This window comes from Debaryomyces hansenii (genome assembly GCF_000006445.2).
Source record: "Debaryomyces hansenii CBS767 chromosome E complete sequence".
NCBI lineage: Eukaryota > Fungi > Ascomycota > Pichiomycetes > Serinales > Debaryomycetaceae > Debaryomyces > Debaryomyces hansenii.
This window is the reverse complement of record NC_006047.2, coordinates 1,671,776-1,686,994: the sequence shown is the minus strand read 5'-3', so window position 1 is coordinate 1,686,994 and position 15,219 is coordinate 1,671,776. Positions and strand designations below refer to the sequence as shown.

Here is a 15,219-nt window from a genome sequence, read left to right as displayed (position 1 = left end):
TAATATTACTATTGTCATTAACTATATATAAACGGAAACCTATCAAAAGAACGTACTTAAATTAGTCATATTGTTACAAATAATGGGATATATATATATCACGTTAGTTATACTTAAACGTATGAGAAACTTCCAAAACTTCTTCTTCCTAGTACATTGATATCCCAATTTAAAACCCCACCATCTTCGCAGCCTATCAATAATTGTCTATCAAACCAATCTACACCTGCCAATTCCATTTCACCGTGTATATGATTGACTGATTTTTGGTAAGCTTCTTGATAGTAGGTATCATATGACGAATTCGACCTAGCGGTAGTGTGTGCATTAGAACTTGATTCTGCGGAACCTGGATTAGAAAAATGCTCGATGGTGCTATTGTGACCAAATTGAAAGTTTGGGTCAGGTTGCTGAGGTGGAATGGAGATCGACGCTCTTGTGTTTTCAGGTGGTATATCGTCGCTGCTATTATTAGAGTCTGTATTCCATTGAGGGTAGTTGAATTCTGGAGGTGGTAAATACAGATTATCTGGGCCATTCGACGTAGGAGGAGTTTGATAAGTGTAGTTCTTAAACAATTTAGGATTAACATTAGTTAGATAGTCATAATCGTAGACCAATGGTGCAGTAAATTGTAAATCAGACTTACGCTTGATTTCCCCGATTTCATTCGATCTGAACAAATTACTCGAATCGCCGTAAATGCCAAACTTCTTATGAGAAACTTTGTCGTCGTCCTCAATGCTGTCTTGTAATTCCTTCTCTTCGCCGGACAATTTTGTTTCAACTTCCAACTGTTGTTCCTTGTAGTCAGCAAATTGGTCCAAAGCAAATGGAAAGACTATGACTTGGTGATCATTGGTATCTTCATTACCTAAATTTCTCAAGTCGAAAAGGTGTACTCTTCCAACATGCTCCAGAATCACCAAAAAGTCGTTAACAGAGGAGTTGGCAAACTTACAACATCTGAAGGCACCTGCTTGGTGACCTGGCCTCGTGGACTTTATTTCACTCAAAGGACTAGATAAATTTCGAATATCAAACAAACTACATGTACCATCTTGAAATGCAGTTGCGAAAAGATGTCCATTAGGATGATAAGAAATACCAAACCCGGAATCATGATCGGTTTTAATCGTTTTAATCTTGGAGTTTGAGCTAGGATCAAGCAAGAAAATAGACGAGGAATCACCCGTAACAGTCACAAGTTTATCGTTAGTAGGTGATCTGCATACGTTATTCAACGACGTGTTCAACTCGCAGTTCATTTTATTATCCAAGGACAATCTGTCCCCACTAATGTCAACCACATACAAGTTTGAATCGTTATTGCAAACGTACGATTTATACTGGCTGCTTGCATGTGGATAGACCGAGACTGAATTATTAATCACATCTCCCAACTTTACAGTCTCGCTAATCTCTGTTTCCGGATTATAAAACGAGAAGAGCCCCTTTGGTGTACGGAACGACTTGGTCGTCTTATCCGTAGATGACAAACTGGGAAGATTCATCGAATACGCCTTCGAAGATGACGATAAAAGCCCCCCTGTAACCACTATGCCTCCCCGTGTATGACTGAAGCACTTGGGAAAATAGTCCCATTCCATGTGCTTATCGGATCCGATCTTATCGTTGTTCAACAAATTCACCTCTCTTATGCTATCATCCTTGGTGTGATAAAGCTTCCCATTCTGTTGGTCCACCTGTATTAAATCCCGGAGTTGCCAGTGATTTACACTCACTTTGATATTTGTAATATACTGTGGATTTGGATTTAAATAATTATGTCCATGATAGTAATTCTGAAAGCACTTATAGTAGTTGCTATTATTATACCCATGCGACCCACTTCTTCCAACTTTTCGCTTAAGGTTATTACTCGTATCATCTACTATATCGATAGTCATTTTCGATACTTTTAATATATTTCTGAGATGTTTTCTAAAAACTTTTCAATCTAAACTAGCCACCCACCTAGATCTTATTATTCAAGTAGATAAAAATCACAAAAAGGTGGAGTCATTTCTGGTTATGAACCGATGGTTCGATGTTGCGAAATAAAAAGAAATACATGACTACTACACTCCATATCAGAGATGTTGCTTAGTCTTTGGGTTGACAAAAAGAGCTACCAACTAGTCACTATCGGCTGAGTCGTCCCATACCTCTTTTTATTTACTCTCCACCTTGAAGAAAAAAATCTATAGGCTTTAAAACGATAAGAAACACACGCATAGATTATCGGCTTAGATACCTCAGGAGTGTTGCAATATGTGGTGCGATCGTACGATCTAAAACTTGCGTAAAAACGTGAGATTATGTTTAGAGTACTAACTATGAGTAGGCTGTATATTTAAACCAATAGCATGTATTTAAGTCGTAGATGCAGCTAACCCTGTTATTTTTTCTCTGGGGTAGACATGTACGCGTGCAAAATGAAAATAGTGCAGCAATAGATGCAAAAAAGCGTACAATAGTGTCTATTGGGCAAAATACTATCGAACTATCATACTATACTAAATTCTATTAAAACAGGTTTTCCGAAGCTTCTTCAATGCAGACGCTACTTTTGGTGCAGCGATTCGTATGAAATAGCTGTAGGTGATTAATGCTATGGAGGGAAGAAGGCCGGACAACTTTTACGGCTAATTTATCAGACCAAGCCTTTCCATGCCCTTCCGACCCAGCCACAATCCCTTATGTTATCATCTTTGGCGTCTATCTTCCAGTTTGTCTTTGGATCTGCGTAATTTAAGGACACTTCGCCTGCGGGTTTCGAAATACAGACGTATCTTCCATTAGGTAAAAAGCATCTTAATTGCGACGATGGATAAGGACAAGGACAGAACTTGGGTTCATCCACACATATGGATGTATCAGGACATAAGTACTTCGAACATCCCGAGTTTAGATTTGCATTTTCGTATTCACCAGGAGTCTGCCTTTGAGCTTGTTGATTGTTCCCCTGAAATTGATTCTGTATAAAGTCAAATAGATTTGCTGATACGACTGTTAATGTGAATAAGATATATGCGATATTTCCAATCATTGTATTTGGCTTATCAAGGTGGTGGTGTCAATAGAAATAGCGTACACGTATTTGAAATCTTTTTGAATAAAATGTCAATCTATATAGTCCGGGTAACTTTTAAAATTCTGATTTATTTGTTAGTGATAGTCAACCAAAACAATATCAATGGCATTATAAATAGGTTTTTGCGGAGCAATTAGCATAATTTCTAACGTTATAAGTTAATATTTTGTGAAGCATTTTCTTAGGGTCTAGAAATTCAATGAAATCTCCGAAAATGACAACTTTTTAAAATCTTAGTTCACAGTATTAGCCCATATTGCATTATTTAGAAGAATTAAAGGACTTGCAACGCTTTTCTAAGTCTCTCTGATTTAATTGGTTGTCATTGTATTCATTAGATAATATATTCAAACGATTTTGGGATTCCAGTCCTGATGTGTTTGCTACATTTGGGGTACTTTTTTTTGCTGCTAAAAATCGTTACCCTATCAAAATCTTATATTATTTTTCGTGCAGTGGCTTCTTAAGCAAACGCATATTGATTTCCTAAAGCATTACATGTACTTATTATGGCATTACCGGCTAATGTAACCTACAATCGCTAACAGAAACAAATACAAATGGAAATACTCATTTTGAACAAAAATCTTACAGGAAAGCTATTCTAGTTAATTGTATATTATCATAGAATCTATTCTAAATATACCAATCTCACCAGGAACGATATATATTAAAGATAATGCTTAAAACAAATACCTTAACGAAGTGACAAATACTCAGTAACCACAAGCATGTTCATTTTAGGCTCCTTTCGGCGTTCCTTTGGATTATTGTTAGCGGATTTCTTGAATAATTCCGAAGTTTTAGACTTGATCGATTTAAATGAACTACTTATAGAGTAAGTAGATGTGTTCGAAGAATCGAGTGACTTTTTTCTGTATCCAATATTTGACATTATTCATAATATTCATAGCATAGTCTAATGATTCAAGTAATTCTTTACATTTATATACTAACTACTAAATCTGACTAATAGGTCGCTACTGAGGCTGACAATTATGACTATAAATGTGCTGAGATATCACTAATAGAAGTAGGTTTATAATATGCAAAGTATTGTGTGTGTTTGTCGTAGACCTGCACTTATGAACAGCTAACAATAGTGTTTCAAGTATACTGTATATGGACATATGACAATCTATAAAAGTATATGTTTACGAAACGAAGTGTGGATTTAATGAGTCATGAAATCTACAACTAGACAGGTAGACTGCAGTAATTCTTTTACAGTATGCATATTGTAATAATTCTAAAAACATAAATTACAACCTTATACATTTAGGTAATATTATACCTTCGCCGATAAATAGTTGATCACGGCTAGCCTCTGAGAAGGTGATAGCGATTGAAAGTATGCAACTATGAAATTAACGGAATCTTCGCTACTTTGGTTAGCCAATTGGGGTTCAAAATAACAAATATAATCAGATAATTAATAATATATTAAATCATTCTAAATTTTGGATTATAGGCCCGCATATTATACATACTGGTTGATATTCCAAGGTGCTGCTGCTGCTGCATGAATATTGAGCACCATAATCAATATTATAATAGTCATTATCAAAATAACTATATGCAATAAGTCTAGTAATTGAAACTGGCTCTCTGAGAGATCAATATCTGAATCTGGTACCAAAGATATTGGTACTTCCTCAATGCTCAAATTGGGTTTGAGTAGACTTTCATATTTTTCTATATTATTGGAATTATTGGAATTCTTCATACTGATATGTAGTTATGCTTATTTTGTCTGGTAATCTGTGAAAGAATCCTGTCACCACATTTATCTATCTTTTAGTATTAGCTTATTTGTGGTTTTGCAGTATTTAGAATACGCATAAAAAAATGGGGCGAGCTGGGAATTGAACCCAGGGCCTCTCGCATGCTTGTAGTAATCAATTTAGTTTCCTAAACTGTCGCCCAAAGCGAGAATCATACCACTAGACCACACGCCCTATTATTGTTTGATTTCATTCTGAGAGATTATACTTCATTTAGATATAATGATTAATCCTATATTTTATATATTTGTATATTTATAAACTAAGTAATCTATGCATCTTTAATCAACGCATATACATCTTCGACTTCCATTTCCACTTCTTGTAAAGCTCTCAGTTCAGACCTGACTCCAAAATACCAAATCATCCCATTGATGACTCCTGTTATTCCAACAACAGTGCTTAAGAAAAGTAATAAGACTGACGACCATGCCTTTTTCTCTGATGCAAATGTTATTCCTACGTGTATAGCGATTACCACGATAATGGATAAAAAGAAATGCATTTTTCTCCAATTTGCTTGAAAAGGTATGGTATACTTTTGATAACGTCCAATTTCTTCAAGAAGTTCTTGGTAAACCTTCAATTTTTCATTGTTGTTCTCAGAGTTTTCGTTATAATGATAGTCCACTTTCAGAGCTATTACCAATTCTGTACTATACGCAAAGTGGTCAGAGTAAGAACAATTCAAAGGTGGTGGTAATATATCGGTAAATTTGACACTCGCGTTAATAGGTTTGATATTGTAAGAATCGATTAATGCATAGTCCAACCTACATGCTTCCCATCTCTCTCTGTGTGCTCTCCAAGTATTTAATTGGGAATCACAAGTAATACCCCCAACTAGTATTTGCTCTTTTGGATCCATAGTCGCAATATCTTCCGGTGCAATTATTGAACTATTTTTACTGTTATGACAAATTTCCCATGAATCACTCAACCCTCCATCAACTGTGAACAATTTATATGGTAACGAACCAGGTTTGGAGTTTAAATCACCTACTTGTATTACTGCATATCCAGACTTCCTTAACATATTAACAAATCTTGAAAAATCCCATGCCTGACATGCCCTATGACAGGAATAACTTGCATCACCGGTCTGAGCATATGGAGCATGCATATGTGAATTCAAAATAGCAATTGGTAATGAATCATTTGTATGTGGCTTTAACAATGTGATTGCAATACTCTTACCTACAAGCCAATCACCTCTAAAGAATGCTGATGGTCTTCCATTAATTGGAAATCTATATAGAAAGGTTGACTCTATAGGAATTTTTGATAAAATTGCTAGTCCTGGCCCTGAAACAATTCCTGATTTAAATATTCTTCTATATGGATATCTCTCTCTGCATTTGTTACTTATATAAAGCCAATCCTCTTCGCACCATACTTCCTGTAAGGCTACTATATCATAATCTTCATCAAGCGAAGTCGGTTTACTTAATCTATCACCTATAGCTTCCAATCTTTCTTTCCGTAATTTGGAAACAAATTTTAAGCCCCAAGTGTTAAGTGTTAATAACTTAATTGGATGTGGAGCAGAATTTTCTGGTCCTTTAATATTCCTTATCATCTCTGTAATACAAAAAAGACGATATATAAGACAGACTGATTTATGATTTTTTTTATTTCAAGTCGCGAGTAACAGAAACGTAAACAAATACAACCTAGTTTTTGTAGTATTATTCAATAATCATAAACAAAGATGTCTACTGCTAATAAATCACCTATAGATGAGTTTGAATCCTTACAATCATTGATGAATGACTTTTCTGCTAAGTTCGATACAGCATTAACACAAAAGAGGTCAGCTATAATTAACGATAAACAGCTTCATTATGTGAAAGTGAACGAATTAAAAAACCAAGAAACCCAGTTACAATCAGATATAGAAGGATTGAAGCAGAAAGAAATAAAGGTGAAAGATACCATAAAACGAACCATGGAAGATTTGCAGATGCAACAGCTAAAAGTAGATGAGTTAGCAAGGAAACAGGATAGCTTATTAGATGAGAAGGACGAATTACAAACAGAAATAGACAACTTGAGCAGTCAAGTACAAACAACAACGGATAGCTTAGAAAAATCTCTGAATAACTTAGCTGAACAATTACGAAAGGACTATCCAGAATTGCTTAAGTACGAACAGCATTTGGGGCTTAAGATCGAAGTTATCGGTCAAGATTCGTTAAAATTCGTCTTTAGTAATATTGATCCAAACGACCTAGATAAAGAAGTGTGGTGCGAGTTGTTAGTTGGTGGAGAATTGTTCAAGGTAGGTGATTCTTTCCCACCGTTAGCTCCAGATATTATTACATTACTTGAAAATGAGTTTAACCATCATAGAGAATTCGTGAAGTTTTTGAAAACGGTAAGAGCTTTATTAATGGATTTAATATAGGTATTCAACTCAAAAAAAAACTGTACTATAGTATTAATTGGTTAATTTTGGTATGAATAATTTAGGTATTGTTAATATATATTAATTTTCAAAGCTTGCGACAACTCATCTCATAAATACTTCCAAAAATATAATTTTCAGAAATGGTTTCGTGGTCTAGTTGGTTATGGCATCTGCTTAACACGCAGAACGTCCCCAGTTCGATCCTGGGCGAAATCAGTTTCTTTTTTTTATTCTTTTGACATTAGATTACTAATGTTTTATTTCTTATCTTTCATGTCATATAGGTTATAATGGTTGTTTTCTTACTAAACAACTTATTTGTATTTTATAATGATTTTTTAATTAAAAATTAAAGTGAGACGTAAATTGAATGTATCTCTAATATTTCGCAATTGCATCAATTTTCTATTAAAATTGTAATAATAATTTAAAATTATATTATTTTTAAATAAATACTGTATTGACTTACAACACTCATGTAACAGATCTCAGAACATTAATTTCTTCTTGAATAGTAGAAGAATACGACTATGTAGTATAAGGTTGTTAGAAGAAATCAGTTTTAATTTATATCCGGACCTCGCGCATAAATATTCCAATTGAACAATTTCAAAAACGATCGAAATTATATTTATTTATAATAAATACACCAACATCTGTAATTAGAAATGCTGCAAGAAATAAAACAAAGAATTATTAAGCATATGAACAAGGACCACCAATTGGCCGTTATAGATTATGTTGTTGTTTATGGAAACATTAAGGCCAGTGACATCATCAAACCATCTGTTCACATGGTGGATGTTAACGAAACAAAATTAGTTATCGTCTACGATACGACTAAATCAAAATCTCCACAAACATTGTCGATTGATTGGGAATCAGCAACTGAACCAGAAAATAAGAAAGTAACTAGTTTGAAAGATGTCAAAGGAAAGTTGGTTTCTATGGCGAAATATGCTGCTGCTAAGCAAGGCTATTCACACCAGCAAATTTCGAAAGTTCTCTATCCACGTCAGGCCATAGTTTGGTATCTTATTTTTGGTTTCTTGTCGTTAGGAATGTATGATATGCAAAGTTTAAAAGAATCTTTTGAAGTAGATCCAATTGCTTCAAAACTAATTACTTTTTTACCTACTGCAGCATTTAAAGGATTAAGATTTGTTGAAAAGCATATTGCGCTCATTTTCTATTCTTTGTATGCCGCTCATTTAGGAGAAATTTTACTTCTTATCATTCCAATGACTATCAAGTACAGGTTGCCTACATCTAAAAAAATTATTTGGTGTTTCATGACATTCTTTGAAGGTGTATTCTCGTACACTAGATTCAAGACCTTAGTTGACGATAAATAAGATTTTATGCTATGTCTAATTTTAACTTAGAGTTCTTATTATTGGCACTCTATTGGATGAAACTTAATTTGATAGTTGTTCGGCTAATTTTCGTAGCTCCTGAATCCTAAATAACTGTTTATAGTAGCTTTTTAATAATATTAACTGCTCTTTATAAATGAAAAATTTCAACTTACCTTGTTGTTTGTTTACGTATCTTAAATTCGTAGCTTTTTCAAGATGCAAACCAAACTTTTCGTTTTACTATTGGTTTGCATTTGTTAGAATTTTTCTTTATTATTTCATAAATGTGAATCCATGCTTAAAACTTAATCAAACAGGGTACTTTCTATTACCTAGCATATTTAACGTCCCGGCTGAATGGAATAAAATCTTGAATCTTAACTAATGGGCTAAAAACTAACGAATTATTCTCTATTTAGTTCCATTAAAAATAAAAGATGGGCTGATAACCAATCTCAGTGTGATTTTATGTGGCTTTTAGGGATTCTGATTGCTATTTATAGTTTTCTACCATACAACACTCATGGATATTCCAATATAATATCTATTGCAAAGTATCTATATAGAGAAGTATGTTCTCTATCATTTCTCAGAGTTAGGCAGCTTGTCCGAGTGGTTAAGGAGAAAGATTAGAAATCTTTTGGGCTTTGCCCGCGCAGGTTCGAATCCTGCAGCTGTCGTTATTTTCTTTTTTTTTGTAATGATTCAGAGATAGTTCAGATAGAAACAATAAGACGAAAGCTAGGGTCATTTGGCCATGTAACAAGCATAATGAGAGGAATAGCTAAACCTACTTTTTTCAAAAATATGATAAAGTAGAGGTCATCATAAATTGTATCATTCACTTAAAATGTATAACTATAGCATCATAATATATAGATGTATATACCGCATCCAATTATCGATAAAAGTCTGGTCTAGAGGTATTTAATCCGTATTCATTCAATGCGCTGCTCAAATCCTCCATGGTCAATACTATTTTGCCTTGTTGATTACCTGCATTACTACCTGTGTGTTGCAGTGGTTGTTGCTGATCACCCTGACCTTCTACACCAGAACCAGACCCACCAACAGAACCAGTAATCAGTTGTTGATTAGCATATTGCTGGCCTTGTATTAATTGCTTAGCTCTTACTTGTGGGTTGGCAGAATTGTAAACTGACGATGAATTTCTTATACGTGAATATTCGTATGCATCCTGGGCAACATCCAGAATGAATTTTTGAGTAGCTAACGCTAACAATCTTTTAATTTTTACGTCTGATGTCTCAAATCCGTTTTTGGCTAAGTAGTAATCGGTAACTGCATCGGGTATAATTGGAGCAAATTCACCATCCATTAAGTCAAGTACTTCTTTCAAGCTCTTATCCTTTCTTGAAAGCTCTGGTAAGTCTGGCATAGCAGCTGTGGCAGTTGGAAGTGTATTCTGTGTTGGTGCTTCTGAGGAAGCTATATTGTTTGATTCGGATTGTCCTGGTTGTTCGTCCACATTATCATTAAATTCATCCTCCAACTCATCATCCTCAATAGGTCTACTAATACCTTCTTCATTTGATATATTCTGACTCATAACTATTCTTTATTTATAATATACAACTCTAATGAAAGTTTGATGGCTTTCTTTATTGAAGTTCATTTAATTTCATTATCTGCGCGACATTATCAATTTTCAAAATAATACAGTATAATCATTAGCATACGATTAGAAGCTATAGCATTGTCGTACGGGATAACTGATGAAATGACAGACAATTTGCAAGACCCGTATGACTCTATAACATTTGGCAATTCGCTACTGTTGCGTGTTGACGGTGCTGTGGGGGCAATGTCATTATCGCCTAACGGTAGAGATGCTGTATTAGCTGGAAGACGGGGACTTTTTATTATTGATTTAGATGATCCATTTACAACTCCACGGTGGCTTCATCATATCACTTCATGGGAGGTTGCAGATGTTCAATGGTCGCCTCACCATGGAGTGAAGCCTTCGTGGTGCATATCAACTTCAAATCAGAAGGCTCTATTATGGGATTTAGCAAGACCATCAGATAATGCTATCTCAAATGTATTACATGAGCATACTAGAGCAATCACAGATATCAATTTCAATCCATGGGACCCGGAAATATTAGCCACCTGTTCTATTGATTCATTTATATTAAGTTGGGATATGAGAACTCCAAGAAAGCCTGTTGCACGGTGGGCCGAATGGAGAGCAGGTGCCACCCAAGTCAAATGGAACCACAAGAATCAGTACGAAATTGCCTCGAGTCACGATAATTCCTTCTATATATGGGATTCTAGAAAAGGTGCATTACCGGTTTTAAAAGTTAATAAGGCACATGAAGGAAAAATCAATGGTCTCGATTTTAGCAATGGTTTATCTAACATTATAACTTGTTCGAATGATAAAAAGGTTAAGTGCTGGAATTTGGAAAGCAATGGACCTGGTGATTTCTCAAAGGATTTCAACTACTTTGCTAATGAAAATAACAAAACAAATAGTGTCCGACCAACTGTTGTTATGAATGCGGATTACCCTGTTGCTAGAGCAAGGAATTTGCCATTTGGTAGAACAAAGACATGTGGAATTATGCCATTAATTGGAGGACAGGATGCAATTCACATAATAGACTATGAATCGGCGCATCAAATGGCTATTGAAACGGGGAAGACGCAAGAAATTAATGCCGATGATATTTATACGTTTAAAGGCCATAATGGTGCCATGAAAGATTTTTTATGGAGGACTAGACATGAGTCTTATGAATTCTTTGATAGTAAACATAAATGGAAAGATTACCAATTAGTTACATGGTCGTCGAAAGACTTTGATTTAAAATTGTGGCCTCATGATGAAGATTTATATAAAAAGGTTAATTATAACCCATCGTATCAAAAAATCCTTGGTGCTTTCTCTAACGAAGAGCTGGATCCAGAAGAATCACCAAAGGCACAATCACCCGGTAAAGGTTATTTTGACGAAAAGAAGAAGTCATTCTATAAATATGAATCGTATTGTATGGAACCTCCTACAACTATAGCTAATTTAAAACGTGATAACCAAGGGGATATGTTATCGTCATTAGCACTGTATCAGATAGCTCAAAATCATAAACAAAGTGGCGATTCATCACAATTGAATCATCTTGATTGGATCTCTGGGGTTCGTATTGGCCGTACAGGAAGAGCTAATGGTAAAGATCAGAATATCAATACAACTATTGACGAAGATGGGCCTTCGAATTTGGGAGAAGAAGTAACAATTGTTGGGCATAAATTTCCTAAAGTCCGTTTTGAGAAAATCTCTGTCTCTACAGGAGAATTGGTCATTAGTTTAAAAGGGCCTGCTCCCTATGTGGAAAATATTAAGACTGATAAATCTAGTACTTCAAATTCCGATAAAACGGAAGAACCAAGTAATAATGAAATCGACAATGCAGCGGATAAGACCACCACCAAGGACCCTGCAAAATCTAGTGTCTCTGAATCAGTAACACTAGAAGATAGCATTGCGACTACTAAAGGAATGACAAACAATAATGATAATGACAACTCTAATGATGCTAATGTCAGTACTGCTGCTAATGTAAATACTTCTAATAATACCACTAAAAATATCAATAATAATGCATTGGATAGTAATAGTGCTGCTAATATTATTAATGCTAATACTTCGTCCATCAGCAATAATTTAGCAAGTAATGTTGAAGAAAATGACGTAGAGAATATGTCTAATAATATTGCTAACAGTACAACTATTCAAACAAATGATGAAGTTAGTCCCGAACAAAAGCTTATATTTATACGAATTGAAATAATTTTTCCCAAGTCATATCCTTACCTTGAAGAAACAGAAAACATTGAAGGGATCCCTTCTAAAAAATTAGCGAAATTGCAAAAGGCTAATTTGATAAAATTCAAAATAGAAGAAACACATGAACTAACATTAGATTTAAGAAATGTGATGCTAAAATCTTTAAACGAAATATCTCATTTTTACACTAATAAATACCAAAAATTTTGTTTAGAACCATGTTTAAGATACTTAATGGGGGATAAAGTTGAGCTACTTGATTCATTAATGATAGCCTCCAATCAAGATAATGAAAATATAGTTGACCCTGATGGATTAATACAGGAAATTGGAACTGAAGGGTGGGCAGATGATTTAATTAACCAGCAGCCGGATATTGAATTCAATTCTATGAAAGACGATTCGAGTTCCGAAGAATATAAGTACGACTTTTCAGATCTCATTCCTGTTGCTGACGACGACGACGACGACGACGAATTAATACGAAGTACTGATTCAATTAGAAGAGATGAATATACTAATGATGACCCAAGTATAAGCGATGGGCGTAATATATTTGACGATATATCGAAGAAAGATTCTAAAATTCCAAGTAAAAAATTCTTTGATTCAACACCTGTTCCTAAAGGCTGTGGAGCAACGTGGTCTCATACAGGCCAACTTGTTTGTTTCTTCATTCCGAAAAATAATGAGGAGGAAGAAAATAAAGCACTTCAGAAATTCAATATCTTTAAGTTCACGGATGGGGGGTTCAGCTTGAATACTCATAGTCCACATCATCAGCACAATGAACACCAGCCTAAGGATTTGTTTGATGGCTCAATTACATCACATTCTGAATCAGAAAATGAAAGTGATGATTATGACTCTCAATCCGATAAGAGTTCACGTAGTATAAATAAGCGAAATGCTTCAATAACTTCATCATCTTCGGAGGATAGTTTTTCTAACGATTGGGATGATATCTTACAAGACGATGTTCCTTCTAGAGCAGGCATTCCTGGTTTACTCAAGACTTCTGTCGGACTTGGAAATCGATATATATCTCATGGTAATAATCGTGGTTCGCTTAATAAGCTTACAAGCCATGGAACATCCAATTATAAATCATCAGTCCCAGGGGAGACAGAGAACCAGTCCCAAAGGAGAAAGCGAAATAAACCTAATAAAAAAAATAAGAATATTGTAGGTATTTTTGATTTCAAACATTTAATCCCCGACAAATATGAACTTGCTTGTGAATACAGAGTTTTAGGTGATTCCCCAGAAAAATTAGCGAAGTATAATGGGGAAGTGGCTATGAAATATGGTCTTAGGGAAATAAGTGATGCTTGGAGGATTTTGGAAATGATATTGGTGAAGGATGTTGAAATTGATAGGATTCGTCCCGCTTATGACGCATTTCAAGATCCAGTACGAGTAAATTCTAGGAATTGGAAAGATGACAGAAATTTCAATTATTTGTTTCATGAGTCTGATATAAGCAAAAAAATGTTTAATAATAAGCATAGGTTTTATTGGGGGACGCATCCATTCGGAAGGACATGGTTAATAAAAGAGATTATGAAATACTTTGAAATTAAGGGAAATATTCAAATGCTTGCAATGTTATCATGTATCTTGTTTGAGAATGCGAATAATGTTAAATATCCAGACTTATATAATATACCGATTCATACACCATACCATGCCTTGCCTCCACCCCCCGCAACATCAGCTATGCGAAAATCTAATGACCAAAGTCAAATCGATTTATACTTATATCCACACAACCAGAAAGATTCGTCCATATTTGAATCTCTCGCTACGGATAGTAGAAATGATTTAAAAAGTACAGATTTCGAGAATTTTCATAGAAATTCATCGGTTCTGCTTTTCAAGAGAGACAACCAACTGGTAAATGTGCATTCTTATAATAAATCAATTTCATCGTCGTTAGATGTTAGGGATCATATTTCAGAAAGAGCTGGTTCCTTTAAGAAAACTATTCCGTTTAATTCATCATATTTACCAACAGAGTTATCACTATCGCATGGATTATCTAAAGATTCGTATCTTGTGACTTCTCCTAAACAGCGACATACAAAAAATACTCCTTCACATCAAATTCAAAAGAGAGAAAAGAATATTCCATTTTCGCAAAAACGCTCGAATCAGAGACAAGGTAGGAATATAGTTAGATCTTCACCTTTTGTCACGATTGAGATGCAAAATGTAGAGTCATTGGATTTATATGACGATGTGTATTCTCTGTTATTATTAGATACACAACAAGAAGAAAAAATCAAAACATACAGAGAACAATATGCTGATATGTTATACATATGGGGATTACCAATTAATCGTATTAAAATACTCAAGTTCAATTATCCTGGATTAGATAAAACCTATAGTTCTGGTTCATTATTTGATGTTCATAAATGCAAATATGGATTAAGGAAAATCAAAAGTAAACAGAACGCAAAGACATTAAAATCGACTAATCCTATTGAAACAATAGGGACAAATGCATGGAATACAAGCAAAAAGGACACATTGAAGTATTGTAATTTATGTAACACGGTGATCACAAAAAGACTAGTTGTCTGCATAAATTGCGAGCATGCCTTACATTCCCATTGTGCGGTAGAGTGGTGGGCTAATGGTACGAATGATAATGATTTCAACGTAGAATGTCCAAGTGGCTGCGGATGTAATTGCTTAGATCATAAAATTTAGTACTTTGTAATATTATGTTCAATTTCATATTTCTA

General features: G+C 34.6%; 9 protein-coding genes and 3 non-coding genes across 12 annotated transcripts; 5 read left to right on the top strand and 7 right to left on the bottom strand. All coding sequences in view use genetic code 12, as the record gives it.

The window, feature by feature from the left end:
• Positions 1-113: 113 nt before the first annotated feature.
• On the bottom strand, positions 114-1,910 carry DEHA2E20394g (DEHA2E20394p; the record flags this gene model as incomplete). The annotated part of the gene is made up of 1 exon (XM_460189.1): positions 114-1,910. The coding sequence occupies one exon, from the start codon at positions 1,908-1,910 to the stop codon at positions 114-116; it is 1,797 nt and encodes a 598-aa protein (XP_460189.2).
• Positions 1,911-2,656: 746 nt separating this feature from the next.
• Positions 2,657-3,052, bottom strand: DEHA2E20372g (DEHA2E20372p; the record flags this gene model as incomplete). Its single annotated transcript, XM_460188.1, has 1 exon — positions 2,657-3,052. One exon carries the CDS (start codon positions 3,050-3,052, stop codon positions 2,657-2,659), a length of 396 nt encoding a protein of 131 aa, XP_460188.1.
• A 742-nt stretch (positions 3,053-3,794) lies between these two features.
• Positions 3,795-3,992, bottom strand: DEHA2E20350g (DEHA2E20350p; the record flags this gene model as incomplete). The annotated part of the gene is made up of 1 exon (XM_460187.1): positions 3,795-3,992. One exon carries the CDS (start codon positions 3,990-3,992, stop codon positions 3,795-3,797), a length of 198 nt encoding a protein of 65 aa, XP_460187.1.
• Positions 3,993-4,577: 585 nt separating this feature from the next.
• On the bottom strand, positions 4,578-4,823 carry DEHA2E20328g (DEHA2E20328p; the record flags this gene model as incomplete). Its single annotated transcript, XM_460186.1, has 1 exon — positions 4,578-4,823. One exon carries the CDS (start codon positions 4,821-4,823, stop codon positions 4,578-4,580), a length of 246 nt encoding a protein of 81 aa, XP_460186.1.
• A 124-nt stretch (positions 4,824-4,947) lies between these two features.
• DEHA2E20306r lies at positions 4,948-5,055 on the bottom strand. Its single transcript has 2 exons — positions 5,019-5,055; positions 4,948-4,984 (listed from the first exon to the last, which is right to left on the bottom strand). It is a non-coding gene; the product is annotated as a tRNA-Pro (tRNA).
• A 97-nt stretch (positions 5,056-5,152) lies between these two features.
• DEHA2E20284g (DEHA2E20284p) lies at positions 5,153-6,460 on the bottom strand (the record flags this gene model as incomplete). Its single annotated transcript, XM_460185.1, has 1 exon — positions 5,153-6,460. One exon carries the CDS (start codon positions 6,458-6,460, stop codon positions 5,153-5,155), a length of 1,308 nt encoding a protein of 435 aa, XP_460185.2.
• Positions 6,461-6,592: 132 nt separating this feature from the next.
• On the top strand, positions 6,593-7,288 carry DEHA2E20262g (DEHA2E20262p; the record flags this gene model as incomplete). Its single annotated transcript, XM_460184.2, has 1 exon — positions 6,593-7,288. The coding sequence occupies one exon, from the start codon at positions 6,593-6,595 to the stop codon at positions 7,286-7,288; it is 696 nt and encodes a 231-aa protein (XP_460184.2).
• Positions 7,289-7,433: 145 nt separating this feature from the next.
• DEHA2E20240r lies at positions 7,434-7,507 on the top strand. Its single transcript has one exon. It is a non-coding gene; the product is annotated as a tRNA-Val (tRNA).
• Positions 7,508-7,959: 452 nt separating this feature from the next.
• DEHA2E20218g (DEHA2E20218p) lies at positions 7,960-8,646 on the top strand (the record flags this gene model as incomplete). The annotated part of the gene is made up of 1 exon (XM_460183.1): positions 7,960-8,646. The coding sequence occupies one exon, from the start codon at positions 7,960-7,962 to the stop codon at positions 8,644-8,646; it is 687 nt and encodes a 228-aa protein (XP_460183.2).
• Positions 8,647-9,247: 601 nt separating this feature from the next.
• DEHA2E20196r lies at positions 9,248-9,329 on the top strand. The gene has a single exon. It is a non-coding gene; the product is annotated as a tRNA-Ser (tRNA).
• A 218-nt stretch (positions 9,330-9,547) lies between these two features.
• Positions 9,548-10,219, bottom strand: DEHA2E20174g (DEHA2E20174p; the record flags this gene model as incomplete). The annotated part of the gene is made up of 1 exon (XM_460182.1): positions 9,548-10,219. One exon carries the CDS (start codon positions 10,217-10,219, stop codon positions 9,548-9,550), a length of 672 nt encoding a protein of 223 aa, XP_460182.2.
• A 171-nt stretch (positions 10,220-10,390) lies between these two features.
• On the top strand, positions 10,391-15,184 carry DEHA2E20152g (DEHA2E20152p; the record flags this gene model as incomplete). Its single annotated transcript, XM_460181.1, has 1 exon — positions 10,391-15,184. One exon carries the CDS (start codon positions 10,391-10,393, stop codon positions 15,182-15,184), a length of 4,794 nt encoding a protein of 1,597 aa, XP_460181.2.
• Between the last annotated feature and the right edge of the window lie 35 nt (positions 15,185-15,219).